The following is an 18,545-nucleotide window of genomic DNA, read 5'->3' as shown; positions in this document are numbered from 1 at the left end:
TTAGTCTAACACGCGTCGGCTGTGTAGGTACCTTTATAATATATATTATACGTTATATTATTATTATAATACCCCGGTATAACATTATAAATAACGGGGCCTGCTACTGTAATGTAGGTACAGACGTTTACATCATAATTAGACGAAATTACCCTAGCCAGTGTGATGGGGATGGTCGAGGGGTTGAGTCTTCTGACTCGGGTTATTATTTTACAGTGTAATGAATCCCCAAAACTTCTTAATTAAACGACCCTCAAAAAGCAACGAGACGGCAGCGGTTGGCAACGGAATCCTCAGAGACCTGACTCGGCTCGTTATAACGTTCTTAATCCGAATGATATGGGTGCGCTAATGGAATTCAAAACTGTTGTCGCATCTTTGCGGCCTTTGTTCCGTAGAGGAAATGTGTATAAAATGTGTCCAAATATTTCAACATGCGTTTGCCGGCCGATGACGTCATCACTATCTGTAGCAGTATACGGATCTATGGAAATAAGGGGGGGGGGGGTGGTGAGCTAATGTTAAGTGTTTAGCTTTACGATTTCACAGTATTATAATATATTATTGCCACGAAAATAGTTTCCGTATACCAACCACCGGACCTCCCAGTGGCCCAATTTACGCATAACCCATATTTTGTATTACTATTACTACTAAACTCGTGTTTATCTCTGATAGCTACTTATAAGTAGACAGCTAGACAGGAAAACGAGAATACACAGTGGTCCATCTTGTATTACCAACTATCAGTCTCACCAACGTTGTGTTGACGAGTACCTAACGGTCCCTGGAAGTTTGAACAGCCGTGAAGAGGTTCATCTTTTGTACTTTCGTGGTAGGTATATAATAATAATGAACTAGGGAAAGAGAGGGAAATAAAATTGCAAAAACCCTTTCCGTAAGCGATTTACGTTTGTGTACACGCGTCATGTGTATAAAAACACAGTTCGGCTTTTAAACCATAAAACGGCAAAGGGTACAACGTATATAATATATATATAGTACTGGTGTGTTTAATGACTTTTGCTACTTAGCGATATTCTCCGCATCCACTGCGTATATAGAGGAAAACTATACACACACGCCGTCAAATCCAATCGCGTTCGGGTTTTAATTAAAATTTAACAACTCCTAGAGGGAACGGCAAAAACAAACCACAGCAGAACAAAACAAACGTTTTTCGCGACAAAGCCCGTTCAATGATGATTCCGGTCTACACAGACTTTTGATGCTCGGGTGTACAGTTATGGATATGATAATGCGGGCCCGAGTCATGATGTATGGGCATATTATATGCAGTATGTCATATAGACACGCAAATGTTATATATTAATATTCTTCAACGCGCGCCAAGATCAAAGGCACAATATATATAATAATATCGTAATACATCACGCTCACCACTCCTCGACGCCGTTCTTCGTCGGCATGCCAAAAGGTTTTTTCCGGGTCCCGTGTGTTATGGTCTCGTAACCAAGACGACGACCGCGACGGTGGTATGGCGAGCCTTTGCGACGTATAGGCCCATTTAATTCGCCCGTTTTATAGTGTGGCACCACATCGTCGTGTAATTAAATAAGGCATTTTGTATAATAATAAAATAAATAATATACGAATATAGTAATTAATGGTCTTTTGTGTGTGTGTGTGGGAAGGGGGGGTTGCATTTGCCGATGTTTTAAAAATGCTCCTCGTTCCCGGTCAGCGCGATAAATCTTTAACGGGCTACCTATATATAACGCGCGTTGATCTACCAAAAAAACACGCTTGACCAGAAAATATCACCGTCAAACATCGCCACGTTTACAAGGATAATATTTTGTATACGTTTTCTGACTTTACCGTATTTTTAAGCTTTACCGTATATTTAAAAATCAATCCAGTAGGTACCTACTATTTGCAACGTGCCTTAACATTTATTTTTCGTTTTTTATATTTGCGTTTTTCAAAGTACAAACTGATGAAATAATATGAATTATGATACGTAATAATATAATGCAATGGTGGACGCTGGGTTACAATATTTTTATTTCAATATTTCATTACACTGGATCATACCTACTTATTTAATAATACATTATACCGCCCTTGTTCATGATGCTAGTTATAAAATATGTAAAAACTTACGAGTCTTATCGCGTTTGTCTTTATGCGGTCGTGTACACGAATAACTTAGTAGGTATTCGTTATTATAACTGAAAAGTACATATTTGTTCAGAACAATCTGATTACAAAACAGAAGTATAATAATTTGTAAATTTTAATTGATAAATTAGGTAATTGTGTGTTTATAAATATTCACAAATGACAATAATTGGTTTTAATATTACATAATGCACTACTATCATAATTTATGACTTTATGAGTAATGAGCATATTCTAAAATTAAATTGCTCCTCAATATTAATGTTGAACAAATTTATATCTGCTGAGATTTAAATTAATGTTTTTTAACAATAGGTCCAGTCATTTCAATTTTTATAGTTAGCAAAAAATATGTCTATTAATAATATGAAAATATTAACTCATACTTATTGATTTTCCAATATCAATGTTTTGTTAAAATTCTTCACAGTATTAGATAAGATTAGAAATAAATACTGAAAATTGTACAGTCTTGTAAATTCAAAAAATATAATGTAATATAAAACAATATACAATTTGGAGTCAGTGAACATTTATTTATGTCTATAGTTCTAAAAACAAATCAGTTATATTTTAATTAAAAAAATTGTTCATTAGTATTATTTGTACCTAATTATTCACAACTAACGTACTTACTTTAATATTATGTATGAAATGTTTACTTCTAACTTTTTTTAAGTTAGGTAATTAAGTACTAATGCTATACAAATTCAAATTGTTATCAAACACATTGTTGTTGTAGTGGCTCTACTATTTCAAGCCAATAGCTTCACACTCCCACTAAAAAAGTTTTTTATCTACTGAATAATTATATTACCTACATAGTATAACAATATCAACACATAAAGCATATTATTGTGTTTATAGTTTCGGGCCGTTTTAGTAGACAATTCGTATTGTTTAGGCGAAACTTCGAAACCATTAATCGTCATGTCATTTATATTGTGGTTGGCCCTGGCTTTCACTGGATGCCTAGTGAATTTAGAGGTAAATATTTTATAATAATTTACAATTAAATGTATCATCAATATTAAATTAATCCAGTAATTGATTCTTCTGAGCAATGATTATAATATTTATTATTTACTAGTTATATAAACAAACTAAAATAACGTTTTAATGTTTTACTAATACCTAACACAAAATGTGTTTTGAACTTATTAAAAATAAGTACTAAATGTTCAGTATAAACACGATATGAGACACTTTTAGGAATTGCTGAGCTGTATACATTATACATATTTTATATTTATGTTTGTTTATAATTTGATATTCTATTTTTATTATGAGCTTGCACATGAAATCATATTATCGCAATGTGTTATTTACCTTACATTCTATAACTATAATATGGTTACTTACACAATTTAAATAATTTAACTACTTAGAAAACTACATTATAAATGTTTTTTATAGATTTAATTATATATTGTAGGCTGTGGAAATTGATGAAAACCATATTCTAACGCCAGAAAATCATGTGCTAGACAATTCAATCATCGAGGTAAGGAGCGCGGTGTTAATGACAAATTATTTTTAAAGATTTTTTTTTAAAACAAAAACGAATTTCAGGGGCCGTCGGACATTGTTTAAACACAACACACGTAATTTAATATACTTTAGTATTATATAGTCTATATAATATTAATAAATTCATATCTTTTTAAAGGATATTTAGTTTTTTGACTTTTTAAAGTGTGTGTTATTTATAATATTAATGACCAATAAATTATGGATATTTCCCAATGTAATATTAGATTTCAGGTGACTATATAGTCTTAGTCTATAACATTTGTTTCTAAATGTATATCTTATTATAATCAACGTGCTTTATGCGTATTTCTTTTATGTATTATGAGTGAACATTTCATTATTCATGAATGTTCTTAATTATTATGAGATGTCCCTATCGTAGTGATATAGTACCTACGCGTTACAACACAGTATCTAATATTATGTTAAAATGCAATTATTTTGATGTTTGATGCTTTTACAAAAACGTACAAACCAGATGTATGATAATATTATATTATAATAATATGTTGATATTTTTTTCAATTGAAAAAAAAATATAATCATTTTACCAAATTAATATTTTAAAATAAATGTTGTGACTGTAGGTTCCTAGATCAGAACCGAAAAAAAAAGCAGGACAATTTGCAGATATAGATGCATTGTTTAAATTCATTAATCGTACTAATGAGGAATTCATGAGGAATTCAGCTAGTGGAAATATGGATTACAATGCGTACTTGGATACTTTAAGATATGCATTCGTTGAAGTAAAGTAACATTTTTGTACCATAAATCATATATGTGCATTGTGTTGGCATGTATTTAAATATAAGTATTCCAATGATTTCGTTTAAGTGTTAAATACTTTTTTGTCACGCCTGCACCGGAAGTTTGAATTTCGATAGCGGTTGAAGCGTTGGAAAGCGTACTTTTTCCGTCCAGCTGGTGGTAAAGTGGAAATCCCCAAAAGTGCTGCATTTCAAGCGCGTACCTATACCCTGCGCAAACAGACACTGAAATCTATACCACGGTCGTCGGTCTTTAAAAAACATAAACTTTTGGTTACATCTTATAATCATATTATAACCTCCATGCGTGACGCTTAAAATAAATAAAACCAAATCATTTCTTTCATGAAATATTGTTGTTGTATAAATGTATAATTATAGTCTAGTTGTTGCAACAATCCCTGCATTACCTTTGCCGTGATCGATGAAGGTAGAGGCGTGACAAAAAATAGTATGTGTGGCTCGTACGGGAAAGCAATTTCCGCCCTTGCCACACAATATACTATTTCAGCATTAAATATTCTCAGTGGTATATGAAAAAGGTACTGTAACTTAATCAAATATACTTTTGGTTTTTTTTTTGTTAATATTAATTGTTTAGAAATATAATAAGTTCTTCTAAAAACTATTATTCAAGTAAATATTATTAATATACTTCAACCGAATATGCAGAGATTATGATAAAAATATACAAAAGAAATTAAACTAACATGACTGACGACAACTTTACATACCTTTTCGTGTTTCAAAGAATAATGAACAATTATTTAATAACTAAATTCCTCGATATGAAATATCATAAAGTACGTAATTTACCTTAAATTAATAGGTATAAATAGGTATCTAATATTCTAATGTTAAAAAAAATGCATTAGCAAATACATTTTTTTTATCAATTTACTATTTTTAAATATTGTTAAATTAAACCTACAAATTAAAAGCCAAAAGTATTTGAAAATAAAAAAGGCATTTAAAATATTTTTTTAAGTATTTTAGTAGTATTTGAAATATTTTTTTAAAAGTAGCTTTTACAACACTGTAACAGTGTGTAACATAAAAAATAATCTAATGAGATTTTTTTTGTTTAATTTTTTGTTTTAGTATAAAAAGGCCAATATGGTCGAAACCACCACTGAGCACAACTTTGTTAGTTATGGATGGTAAATCAACCGAAAATTGTCATTGATAAGACGTGTGTGTTAATTTTTGTTTTAATATTTTACAATCATCAATGGTAAAATAGATTAAAAAAAATTATCACCCTATGATTTTCCATTGAGGAAAAATAAAAGTAGTAATTTAGAAAAAAATAGTGTCCCAAGTTGTTTTTATTATTCATTAAAGTTACCTACTATATTATTGATTTTTATGATCAGTTCTTATTTCCTTATATACTATTTTTATTTCAACATTTAAAGATTTAACAATTTCAGGTTCCAAATATTAAATGTGTTAAATATGTGTTCACAGTTCATAAATAAAATACTTATATCAATACGTAAAATATGTTGAATTATAAATATTTAACTATCTAAATAGGGTAAGTATTGAAAACAAAGTTGTGTTAATCCATAAAATTATACAATCTAGTTCATTTATGTTCATAAATCATATGAAAACAAAAATTAAATCATTCTCTATCATGGTTTACCATTAATAAACGGTACCATTAAAACAGGTATTTATAATATTTTTATAACAGGTGTTTTTACGTTTTACCTAAGTAACGTACTAATGTATACTATAATATTAAAATGGTCAATTGGAAAATTATAATACCTATGAAAAACATTTTAACTCAATATTTTTACAATGACCTATATCGTTAAACTAACTCAGTTAATTATTAAGCCTTGTTATATTTTTTTTTATTATCTACATGATATACATAATTAAAGCAGTTTCTATTGTATTTAAATAAATTATCGTGTACTTAAAATGGTAATGATTTTGATACATATTTTTATTTTTAACTCATTAAAAAGTATATCCTTGCAGTATACATAGTAGAACAAATATTTTGTAAGTTATCACAATTTATTCACAATGCACATATTAAGGCGTTGTCAAGATTAGGTATTAATGAATTAAAAATAAAAAAAGGTGGGCAAGTGGATGTCGCTCTGCTGTACTGTAGGTTACAAGTGGGTCACTGTATAATGGATGGTATTAAATTTGAATTCAATGATATATCATTGTATAAGAAAAACGATTCTGAGTGGAGACGATATGTCAGTCTAGGTATAAGACATATTATACACTTATCTATGGTATTAAAAAAAAAATTGACCTATAATAAATTCCAAATTAATCATATCACAATATCCATTAGGTACATATAACGCGTTATACATCAACAACAAACCGTGATACTATCATCATAATATATCGATGAAAATATTACAAATTAGAAGTTTCAAGTGCCCACGAATAATATTATACAATCACAACAAAATAACTAAAATAGTTATTCTAGGTTTTTATGTAATTTCGTCCAAATTTGAACTTAAAATGACTATACAAATAAACTGTGCTTGTGTATTTTTTAGATTTTTTGGTAACCGAATTATCTATTTACATGGAATCTTGTTTTAAATTTTCAATCCTTAGCTATAAAAACTGAACATTTTATAATTTATTAATTACAATGGTTGATAATTTTCGAGATTTTGATAAATTCTGTCCAAATTTGATCTTTAAATGCTTATAAAAAAAAACTGTGCCTATGTATTTTCAATATTTTTCAACTGCTATTGTAAAAATATATCAGGAGTCTTGTATTAAATTTTTACACTTTTTGGCCCAACAGATAAAACTTTATTGATATTTATAGAAAAAAAAACTAAAAAAATTGAAAACTGAAAATGCCCGTAAACAGCTCAAAAAGTGTCAAAATATTTTCAAAATTGTATGGTGTATAGGAAATGCTAATATAAACATTCAGTGAAATTTTCATGTATCTACAGTTATTCGTTTTTGAATTACAAGAAAATAAGGAAATCGGTACATGAGAAATCGAGTGAATATCTAATGTTGTAAAAATATGAATTTAAAACGCTCATAAAAATTTAATTTGACTTTCTTGTAGAAATTTTTTTTTTGATAAAGTTAGACAAACTTATGAGGAATCTTGTATTAGATTTTAAAATCTTAGATTTAAAAAGAAAATTTTTTATGAATTTCTAACTCAAAATAATTTGCAAATTTTCGTGATTTTTCCGTATTTTTTCAAGATTTGAACTTTAAACGTGTATAAAAAAAAACTGTGACTAAGGATTTTTAATTTTTTTCATCTGCCTTTGAAACAATAACCTAGGAGCCTTCTATTAAATTTTCAAGCTTTTTTACCCAACAAATAAAATTTTATTGATATTTATAGAAAAAAAATTTAAAAAAACTGAAAACTGACAATGTCCGTAAACAGTTCAAAAAAAGTCAAATTATTTTCAAAATTGTATTGTGTATAGAAAATGCAAATATAAACAACCAGTGAAAATTTCATGCATCTACGGTCATTTGTTTTAGAGTTACACCAATAACCAAAATCGATTTTGTTAAAAATCGATTTTGCGTAAAAATTCCCGTTTTTCCTTAATTTTTCTTTTGTTTTTCACATCGCTTTTGAAAACTACTGGGAAATTAAAATTTTGACCTCCCCAATGCACCAACGATATTCACTTTCCCATCGAACAAGATACTGAAGTCGAAAATCGAAGCATTATTTCGACTACTTATCGTGTACACAGACACAAAAATAAAAAAATAAAAAAAAAATAAAAAAAAAAATAAAAAAAAAAATAAAAAAAAAATAAAAAAAAAAACACACATCATTGTAAAATCAATACATTCATCGTTTCACCCAGAATCTAAAAGTCCATTTTAAATATTATGTTACATGCGGAGCTACTTATTTTTGTTATTATTTATACATTATGAAGTTATATTTCTTACGTACGTGTTAATTTCAATTTAATTTATGTCAAACTACCTATCTAAATTCAGTCACCCAAGTATTTTAAAAATACGTTTCTATATTCTATGGTATGATACTCTGAAATCTTAATTTCTATAACTACCAATATTACTATTGTTACAAATGTATCTAAAATTAACTATTCAATTACTGTTATTGTTAACTTACTATTGTGATTAGAAAATGACTGAAATAGATTTTGTTATATTTATTTCTTAGGTAACAACTAAAATAACGTATACAAAAATAGGTTACCTATTTTTAACTTGCTATTTTCTATATTATTAACTGTACTCACCAAGTTAAAAAAATAGTTTAACTTTCTCAGTCGTTGCGGTACTGTTTATTTTAAATTACATGCATTCATTCGGAGAATAAAATATTACCATAAATAATTAATGTAGGTACAACATAAAATATATTTTTAAGTTGTCATGATTTTAATTCAAACTTAGATTGCTATATAGACTAGTTATAGTAGGTAGTAGTTACTGATTATTGTAATCTGTTAGTAGTTATTAGTTAGGTACCAACTAATTAATATTTTTTATGTACAAATTAGTCTTATTTCAATTATTTATTTATATCGAAGATATTAATTAATATCCAATCTAATTAATTATAATTTATAATCAGACGAATTAACTATGCTTAAATATTACCTACCTACTCGATCCACATTTGAAATTAATGATAATATAATTAGTGGGAAATTCATGGTATAGTAATTTTGTTAACGATCTTGCAACTAATATTTAAAGTGTACACAACAAATCCTTAATAAGGATTTTCGTAATAATTAATCCAATCAAAATTATAGGTACGAGGATTATATAGTAATGAAATTATGATGATTTTTAAATAATACGTCCATTTTATATTTGAATATAATTTAAATACGAATAGTGTATCTTATAAAGAAAACAGTGGCTACATTTTTAATGATCAAAATATTATTTACACGTCAAATTTCTATTTCCAAAAAATATGGATTTAACATCATTAAATAATAAATTATTATTATCACTTTATCATTTCAAAAAAAAAAATCATGATTTATTATAGATTCGATTACTTTTACGAAATTCCTGAATTTTACTTTTTATCGTTACCGCGATTACCGTGCACTAATTATTAAATCTGATTCCTAGCGCATTTGGAGAATAGCAGGTACGTACTATGCCTTTTACTTTTTACACTGATTTTTAAACTCCAAAATTATGTTAAATCAAAATCTAATCATTACACTCCGGTTATAGTTTAATAATTGAAATTCAATAATTTTCCAACAATATTATAAATGTATAGCTAAATATTATGACATTATAATTATATAAAGAACCTCTACGCTACAACAGCAATAACATAGTGCGTGTTGTAGTTTGTACGATGCGCACCAGAAAGGGGTTGAGAGCCACTTTGAGAACACATGCTGTAAAATCTGTGAAATATACGAGTATTATGTGTATTACGGTGTTTTATACGATATTTATTATGTGAACACGAGCGGACAACCGTCCGTTACAAAACCAGAAACAAAATAACAGTACCCAGTAAAAAAAGGTATATAAAAAATAAATACAAATACATATAGGTACACCTATGTTATACAAGTTTAGTCTTCAGTCTGTTTTAGTGAACTGTACACATTGGTCAAAGCAGATCGTTTCTAACCGTCATGGAGTCCGTACTGTGGTTAGCCTTGATTTCAGCTGGGTGTCTGTGTCTGACTAGTGTCGCGGTAAATATGTTAAACTAAATTATTTATTTAATAAACATAATATTATAATATACCTAATTGATTAATTATAATACATTCATTTGAGGAATTTTGTTTACTAAACAACGAACATATTATTGCATACAGCATTGTATAATAGTTTCTGTTAATTATGAATATGATTTATATAACTGTGTAAAGTAAAGAATAAAGATCCTCAATCATAGTTTAATGTTTGTTTTTGTTGATAAAAGTGTTAAAACAATATTTTAGCTATATCGGGAATAACATAACGTATAAGTTGGTATACTTTTAAATTATCTAAAACACGTTTGAAGAGTACTGTAATGTGGGTAATTTTAAACATTAAAAATGTTTAGATGTTTATTGTTATTAAGTCACGACATATTATTTAACAATAGCTGTTCAAAAATATCTGCCATCTTCATTTAAACATCCATTAAATTTAAAATAAATTAATAAAACATATTTCAATATTAAAACTTGTCAAAGAAAGTTTTAGACAAAAAATATATACGCAATATTATTATACTTTAACAGGGGGGTATGATATTAGTTTTAAATTACATTTGTTTGTCTTGATAATTTGGAGTGTTTATTATTTTTAATTTTACCATTGTTTAAATACATTTTTAGAACCATAATATTATTTCATTATAACGCAGAGCACGTTTTATTTTTGTTTTTTTAAATTTACCTATATACCTAGGTTCATAAATAATAATTATAATATGATTTTACGACTAAATCTTTCAATGATCGTTTATTCACTAACCCTGCATATTATATTGCTTGCATATATGAGGTCTAATATAACACCATATGCCTGATATGGACACTGATCCATAATTTCATATATATATATAAAAAATGTTAGCACTGTGCAGACTAGGTAATCAACAATAATTATTGGTGTACTGTGTAAATGTATGGTAGGTACACATAAAATGCTTATTATCATATTTTTGAAGAGAAAAAATAATAGAACTCGTTAATAGGTATAAATATTAATTCGAGTATTTGACACAGGCTGGTCCAGTTTCTAGGAAAAACACATTCGTAGAACTAGATTCAGAGCTATTGGAACGCATTGAACTGACCACTGAGGAAATAGCAAGAAATTCGACAAGAGAATTCGTAGACCACGAAATTCAAGCCATGATTGATTTGTTCATTGGAAATTTAAACATCACGATCGTCGACGTATGAAGACTTATGTGCAGTACAACTGCGGTGTAAACATTGTTTTTTTATCTAAATTTAGTCATCTGCAATTGTTTGTTTTTTTTGTAGTTACAGCAATATTCCAACTTCCGGAATAGTTCCAATTTTGATGATACACGAATGAAAGAATTTCAAAAAAAAGGATTGATAATGTATGAAAACACTGCAATTACCATAGAGTACGTTGTTTACAAAATCGGTGTTCTAACGAAGTCAATTGAAGAACTTGAACAGCTTGAAAAATATATAATTGATGAGGAAAAAGTATATATTTCTACCTGAGCATAATATGTTTCATTGGTGTTTTACTTAAACAATCCTGTAACTATATAATATTTGTTTTTACATGTTTAGAGATTAAAAGATCTTTCTAATAATTCACTACAAAAAAAAACAAAATCGGTTTTGGAAAAAATACAAACGACCAAGAGATTCATCGGTAATCACGTGGACCATTTAAAAGAAGTCAACGACATATTAAAAGGTCTTGGTGAAAAACTGATGACAACATTAAAAGTTTCCAACATTCAAACTAATACTGATTAGTTAACAATAATCAAAAAGAACATCACGTTATGTGTTAAACATAAACTTCATATTGCTACATTTAATTATATTTTTTAACTACATTAAGTTATAAGAATAAGAGTTATCAATAATATCAATTTAAATATTTTTTACTGTATTTTTAGTAATGATACGATATTTAAAAATTTTAAATTTGTTAAAAAATAACTTCTTATTTTATTAAATTTCATAATTTTAATAAACTCTTGTGGACACAAGGCTGAAAAACAATTTTAGTATTATCAAATATTTTTTTATTTTAAATCAATATTTATATAAAAAAAATAATTAAACATACCAGCTATAGTAAATAACTTAGTAATATATTATTTAAGATAGGTAGATAATATTATAATGGTAAAAGAGCGTTTTTATTTTTAGTTTTATATATATGAGGTGTATTTGAAAGATCTGAGAAATAAATTCACAACTTTTGTTCCAATCAAAACTTAAAAACATTAAACATGTAATTTAATCTTATGTACCTAAGCCCAATGGCCTATGTTGCCGAGGGCTCTTTTATTCTAAATAAAAAACAAAAAAAAAACTTAAAAAAAAAAAAAATGTTTTATTATTTATAAACACTTGCGCTACAAATACACTTTAATACAGTATACAATTGTTTATATTTTATTTTTTAATACTAAAACTAAAAATGTTTAAATTTCATTAATTTTTTTTTGGAAATACTCAAAATAGCCAATTTGTAAATCTTATTTTTAGAAAAATTTCAAATAGTAGTTTAAATTTTACAGTTTTTTTTTAAGTAAATTAATTTTAAGCGTAATAACTTTTTCCGAATATTCTTTTTGGGAATTTTTTAGGTATAAGTCAATCTTAAATTATTTATTATAAATATAATGTTGTCTTTTGATAATTTTGTTCATACGTTTAACTAAGATAAAATTGTCATTTGTCAGGTCTTTCTGATATACCCTGTATGTATAATATATTAAAGCTAAAAGCTTTGAAATTACTTTAAAGGTAACAAATTGTAAGTTACTATACCTACAAACAATTTAAACCATTATGCAAATATTTATTAATCATGTAATTTAAATTTTTATTTTTGAACATTTCAGTTATATAATATTGTATTATATTGATCAACATAATATGATAATAATCCATTTACTTATTATATTTTATCTTTTCTCTAACATTATACTTTAATTATTATTATCAGAGATTTTGATGTTTTTTTTGCATTTTTTTTTTTATTTGTTTTATACAGTGCTAACCAAGTTGAAAATTAGGTTCATTATACAACAATTTAAAATATGTATTTTAGATTCTGAGCGGAGCGATGAATTAATTAATTTTACAATGATGTGTGTTTTTTATTTTTATTTTTTTTTTGTGCGTCTGTGTTTACGATGAGTAGTCGAAATAATGCTTCGATTTCCATCTGGGATTTTTTCCAATGGGAAATTGATTCTAGTTGGTCAAAATTTAAAATTCCCAGTAATATTCAAAAGCGCCGGGAAAAATAAAATAACAATCAAGGAAAAATTGGAATTTCTACCAAAAATGGTAACCGTCAAAATGGGTTTTGTTGTAAATCTAAAACAAATACTGTAGATAGATGACATTTTCACTGAATGTTTATATTAGAATTTTCATAACACCATACAATTTTTGAAATATTTTGACTCTTGTCAATATTGATTCATAAGCATATGCAATTTTCGATTCTTATTTTTTTTTTAAATTAATGTCGATAAAAATATGTTTACTCTGTCAAAACACTTGAAAATGTAATACAAGATTCCTCATAAGTTTTGTAAGTGGAAATTAAAAAACATTAATCGTAATTCGTAAATCTACGATAATTCTTTATGAGCGTCAAAAGTTAGAATTTTAACAAAATTCCTAAAAATCACGAAAATTTGAAAAATTATTTGAGTTAGAAATTCATGAAAAATTTCATTTTTATATTTAAGGTTTGAAATTTTAACACATGATTCCTCATATGTTTGTCTAACTTAAACAAAAAAAATAAATCTATTGGAAAGTCAAATTTAATTTTTATGAGCGTATCCATATAGACGCGTTTATATCCATTAAAATTTATATTTTACCATATTGTTAATAGCGACTACTGCTATCATCGTGGTACAGATGGGCACGTGTTTCCCATCTAAATTAGGTATGTATTATTTATTTATATTATGTATAATAAACTGAACACCATAACTTCGTATTAACATTGAACATTGAACGTATTATATTAGAGACGTCATTATGCGTACTAACTCTTAACTACTTTATTTAATACTTATATTGTTTAATTCCGTGCTACTTAAATACTAATATACTATAGTAGGTCAATAAAAAAACTAGTTTAATTGCTTAAGAGTTATGGAAATTGAGTTTAATTTTATTTGCATAATCAACATAAATTATTACTATTTTTTAAATTGGTTCAAGAAACATGGTTTATTATTTTAAATTTTTATTTGAGGAGATTAAACAATATTCCATTAGGCGATTTTTATTTTTTTTTTTCGTATGTTTACACGATAAGTAGTCGGAATTATGCTTTGATTTCCAACTTCAGTATCTTTTCCAATTTAAAAGTGATTCTAGTGGGTAAACATTTAAAATTCCTAACAATATTCAAATGCACCGAGGGGTCCCCCCGATAAATTCATCTATAAATCGTTAGTAAAACTAAGTTATTAACAAATCAAAGGGGAAGATCCAAGCCATTTTTCTCAATATTATAGTTTTAAAGCGAATTATTAGAATTAATATCTAATAAGCTATAATGTGCAAGAAAAAGCAACATTAGGTAAAATTATCCACCAAAAATTATATTTTAGTATTTTACTATATTGTTAATAGAGACTACTGCTATCGCCTATCATCGTGGTACAGATGATCACGTGCTTCCTATCATCGTTAAGTATGTATTATGACGTATTTATGTTTATAATAAAATGAACACCTAAACTTCGTAATAATAACATTGAACATTATACTTGAGACGGCATTATGCGAATTAACTAATAACTATCTACTATACACTTATCTTATATTATTTAACTATAGCTGATCCCGCGCACTTTGTTGCCTGTAAAAAATGACAACTCTTAAAAAAATGTGATTTTTCAACTCCTCTTGGGTGTAACTTGTTACAGTAAGTGCAACTCAGACATCTTGGTAGGCAATCCTACTATGTCGGATTGCGGACAATCTGCGACAGCATATCAAGTAGGCAACGACACGCCGATGAGTGGCTATAAGTACAACTCAGCCACCTTTGTAGTTTGTAGGCAATGTGCGAAAATTTGATTTGATGCATGCTTGTGTACCTGATCTGCCCGATAACCAATGGCAACCAATAAAATAATAAATACTAATTTCCACTAGTTATTTCTCCTATAACCAATAACAACCATTTATAAACAAAAATGTCCATCGTAAATCTCAAAATTCTTGTTTGAGCACCTCCTCAGAGGTCCAAAGGTTGGACCTATTGAGTACCGGGTCCAATTGTGAATTTAAACCTTCCTCTTGAATCACTCAATATAAATTTAAAAAAAACCGCATCAAAATCCGTAGCGTAGTTTTAAAGATCTAAGCATACAGACAGACAGCGGGACTTTGTTTTATACTATGCTAAGATTTCGTTAATACCATTGATTATAAATACTAGCATTTATAATTAATGGTAATACTTAAATACTAATATACTATGTGTATAGGTTATTATTATAATAAAAATTTTATTTTTTTAGTGTTATATCTAGTGCTAATAGCTCAGTCACCAAATCAAAATTTACCGAAGGTTAATATGAAGAAAACTAGGTAGTTTAAATACTTAAGAGTTACCTTTAGAGATTGTCTATATTTTTATTTGCATAATCAACAAAAATTATTACTATTTTTGAAATTGGTTCAAGAAACATGGTTTATTATTTTTAATTTGTATTTAAGAAGTTTAAACAATATTCCATTATGCAATTTTTGTTCGTGAACTTGAAGTATGATTCCTTAATGCAATTTTCGATTAATTTGTTTACAACCAGACATTTGTTTCTATAACATGAATTTTTTACAAAGAATTGGCGAAAGGAAGAAGTTTAATATCTATGAAACGTTGGTATTTTATTATACTCTTAACATTTTTTAATATGATATAAATAGCAATATTATAATATTAAAGTTCAGTCAGCATAATTAATGAATACTCATGTAAGTACTAGATAGGTACAAAGAATATTCATACGATTAATGATATCAAACAATTTTATTTTATTTGCATTTTAACCTACTCAAATCAATTGTTTCTTATCCAATTAAAATAATAACGAATATTCTAATCAAATAATATAATTAATATTATTAATAGTATAAATATTGATTTCATGTAGCATACAACTATCATTCAAATTTGATACCAACAAGATGAGGACGTCACATCTTTACGTTTTGTTACTATCGGCATTGGTAGTTCAGGAAAGTATTTTAAAATAAATATTCTGTGTTATATAATAAAATATAATAATTTTTTGTTTTTTATCAAACTTAATTGTAAAATAATAATTATATCTGATATTTTAGATTTCCTCTGAAACTTCTGATCAAGAAAAAATATTAGGCAGTATTCTATCATCTTCGTTTGAGATTGCAGCAAAACCTATTGCCGATTTAATAAATGCAGTACCAATGAATTTAGATGCAGACAAATTCTTGAAAGAATTCACGTGGAAATTAAAGCGGCTTATGGAACAAACCCAAGATGTAATTCGTAATATTTTAAAATTAGAATAATTATAGAATAGCGTATTGTCTCGAAAATTTTTTTCATTTGAGATAAAAATATATTTCAAAATCTTAAATTGTGTCTAATTATAATTTTAATAATATACCAATAAATATTTTAAACAATAAGGTAGGCACCATAACATAATACACCTATCATATTTTTAATAATTTAAATCTTAAAATAATTTATGTATAATGTTATTACTTCAAAAACATTTTATAAATCAAAAACATATAATTTATAACACTATAATATTCAAAATGTTATTTTGATGATATTTCCTTAAAATTTTATCAGAGTGAATATTTTTATGTTTATTAACGTCTTTCAAATTATTAAAATATTTCAAATTATAATACACGTATATTGTCCTGAATATATTTAATATTTTTGTGTACAGTCACAGTATGGCATAGTAACTATATTAAAAATATTACTGTGACGTCATAGAACCAAAGAGCAAACATCCGCCTAGAATGTTTCACGTGCAAAAGTATTGCTTGTATACAATATACAAAACGATTTCAATAGCTCATGATAACTGATAAGATTTCCTATTTGTATATTTTAATCTGAGATGTTTATATAATAAAGATGATAGTGCCATTATAATTTTAATTGAATTGAATTTTTCCATAACATAATATACAACTTAAAGTGGGTTTTTGCCCATAATAACCCGAAACGACGTGCTATCAGTTTTATAATATTTATATATTCTATAAAATAAAACTGGACAGTATATTTTAGGTACTTCGTCATTTTAATTTACACCATTGTCTTAAATTAAAAAGACACCTAAGATGAAAAAAAAATAGTATGATTTATCATTTTTATTAATGTTATCATGTTTTATGTTAAAATAATTCATATTTTGTAACTTTGTAAGTAAATCGACCATAGTTCTAGACTAATACGTGTATAATGTATATATATATTCATTATACATAGACAGTATATTCAAAATAATATAACCAAAATATAATTATAAGTAATATCATAGTATATAGTACTATTATAGTGCATAATGGATATATATTAAATAAAATATTTTTTAAGGAGTTATTTAATATGATACCAAAAACCGAGAGAGAAAATACAAAAAAAGCGATTGGATACTTGTCAATGTATATGTCGGGAGCATCTTCAGATGCACTGAGATTAGTAGCAAGATTATCAAACAAATCTGTTGATGCATTACCGGATAATATTAAAACCAAATTCCTTGACATAGAAAATGATATTGATGACTTCTTAAAAAAAATAAGGGTAAGTTTAGTTGTTTTAAATAAAATCATAATTAATATTAAATTCAATTATTACATAATAAAATATATATTTTTTTAACAGGTTGATTTGAATGGTCCAAAAACATCACAAAAAACATCATAAGAAACATCCAAATTATAATGAATATTATTTTAATATTATTTTAGATACCCAATAAAAAATAAATTAATATCTAATTGATACGATAAATATCAGTTCAATATTTCAATGTTAACTTTTAAATGATATTAGTAGAAATGACAAATGATCTACAGACTACAATCAACATTATACTTTAGGAAACACGAACATTGTAATTATCGGTGTGTATTGAAATTATGTATACCAACTTTATTTGTAAAGCTAATGTTATAAAACATCGGTTAGAACACTTAATAGTAACAAATTTATTGATTGTATACATATAAAGCTTACATTATATTACACCTAACCTTTAATGTAATGAAAATTGTAGCTTATAAATACCTATATTATTGTTTGTTTAATTATATACATTTACATGAAAATAAACATTATGTCATTATGCAA

The 18,545-nt window shown here is 26.6% G+C and overlaps 2 protein-coding genes and 1 pseudogene across 2 annotated transcripts; all 3 read left to right on the top strand.

The window, feature by feature from the left end:
• Nucleotides 1–3,012: 3,012 nt before the first annotated feature.
• On the top strand, nt 3,013–5,807 carry LOC132941763 (uncharacterized). Its single transcript, XM_061009918.1, has 4 exons — nt 3,013–3,132; nt 3,581–3,649; nt 4,266–4,427; nt 5,550–5,807. Exons 1-4 carry the CDS (start codon nt 3,076–3,078, stop codon nt 5,610–5,612), a joined length of 351 nt encoding a protein of 116 aa, XP_060865901.1. The 5' UTR covers nt 3,013–3,075; the 3' UTR covers nt 5,613–5,807.
• Nucleotides 5,808–8,597: 2,790 nt separating this feature from the next.
• LOC132941761 (uncharacterized) lies at nt 8,598–13,648 on the top strand (annotated as a pseudogene).
• Nucleotides 13,649–14,057: 409 nt separating this feature from the next.
• On the top strand, nt 14,058–18,545 carry LOC132941349 (uncharacterized). The gene is made up of 6 exons (XM_061009365.1): nt 14,058–14,102; nt 14,801–14,861; nt 16,333–16,417; nt 16,523–16,702; nt 17,787–17,996; nt 18,078–18,545. Exons 1-6 carry the CDS (start codon nt 14,075–14,077, stop codon nt 18,117–18,119), a joined length of 606 nt encoding a protein of 201 aa, XP_060865348.1. The 5' UTR covers nt 14,058–14,074; the 3' UTR covers nt 18,120–18,545.

Source organism: Metopolophium dirhodum, chromosome 3 (assembly GCF_019925205.1).
Source record: "Metopolophium dirhodum isolate CAU chromosome 3, ASM1992520v1, whole genome shotgun sequence".
Lineage (NCBI taxonomy): Eukaryota > Metazoa > Arthropoda > Insecta > Hemiptera > Aphididae > Metopolophium > Metopolophium dirhodum.
Note: the sequence above shows the minus strand (reverse complement) of the source record. Positions and strands in the feature narration are given on the sequence as shown.

What these genes read in the sequence shown, in the direction of transcription:
- LOC132941763 (XM_061009918.1), top strand. Translation starts at nt 3,076, where the DNA reads ATGTCATTTATATTGTGGTTGGCCCTGGCTTTCACTGGATGCCTAGTG. An exon ending in GATGCCTAGTGAATTTAGAG is followed by an intron (nt 3,133 to 3,580) that starts GTAAATATTTTA and finishes TATATATTGTAG; the next exon opens with GCTGTGGAAATTGATGAAAA. An exon ending in TAGACAATTCAATCATCGAG is followed by an intron (nt 3,650 to 4,265) that starts GTAAGGAGCGCG and finishes TTGTGACTGTAG; the next exon opens with GTTCCTAGATCAGAACCGAA.
- LOC132941349 (XM_061009365.1), top strand. Translation starts at nt 14,075, where the DNA reads ATGGGCACGTGTTTCCCATCTAAATTAG. An exon ending in GTGTTTCCCATCTAAATTAG is followed by an intron (nt 14,103 to 14,800) that starts GTATGTATTATT and finishes TATTGTTAATAG; the next exon opens with AGACTACTGCTATCGCCTAT. An exon ending in GTGCTTCCTATCATCGTTAA is followed by an intron (nt 14,862 to 16,332) that starts GTATGTATTATG and finishes GATTTCATGTAG; the next exon opens with CATACAACTATCATTCAAAT.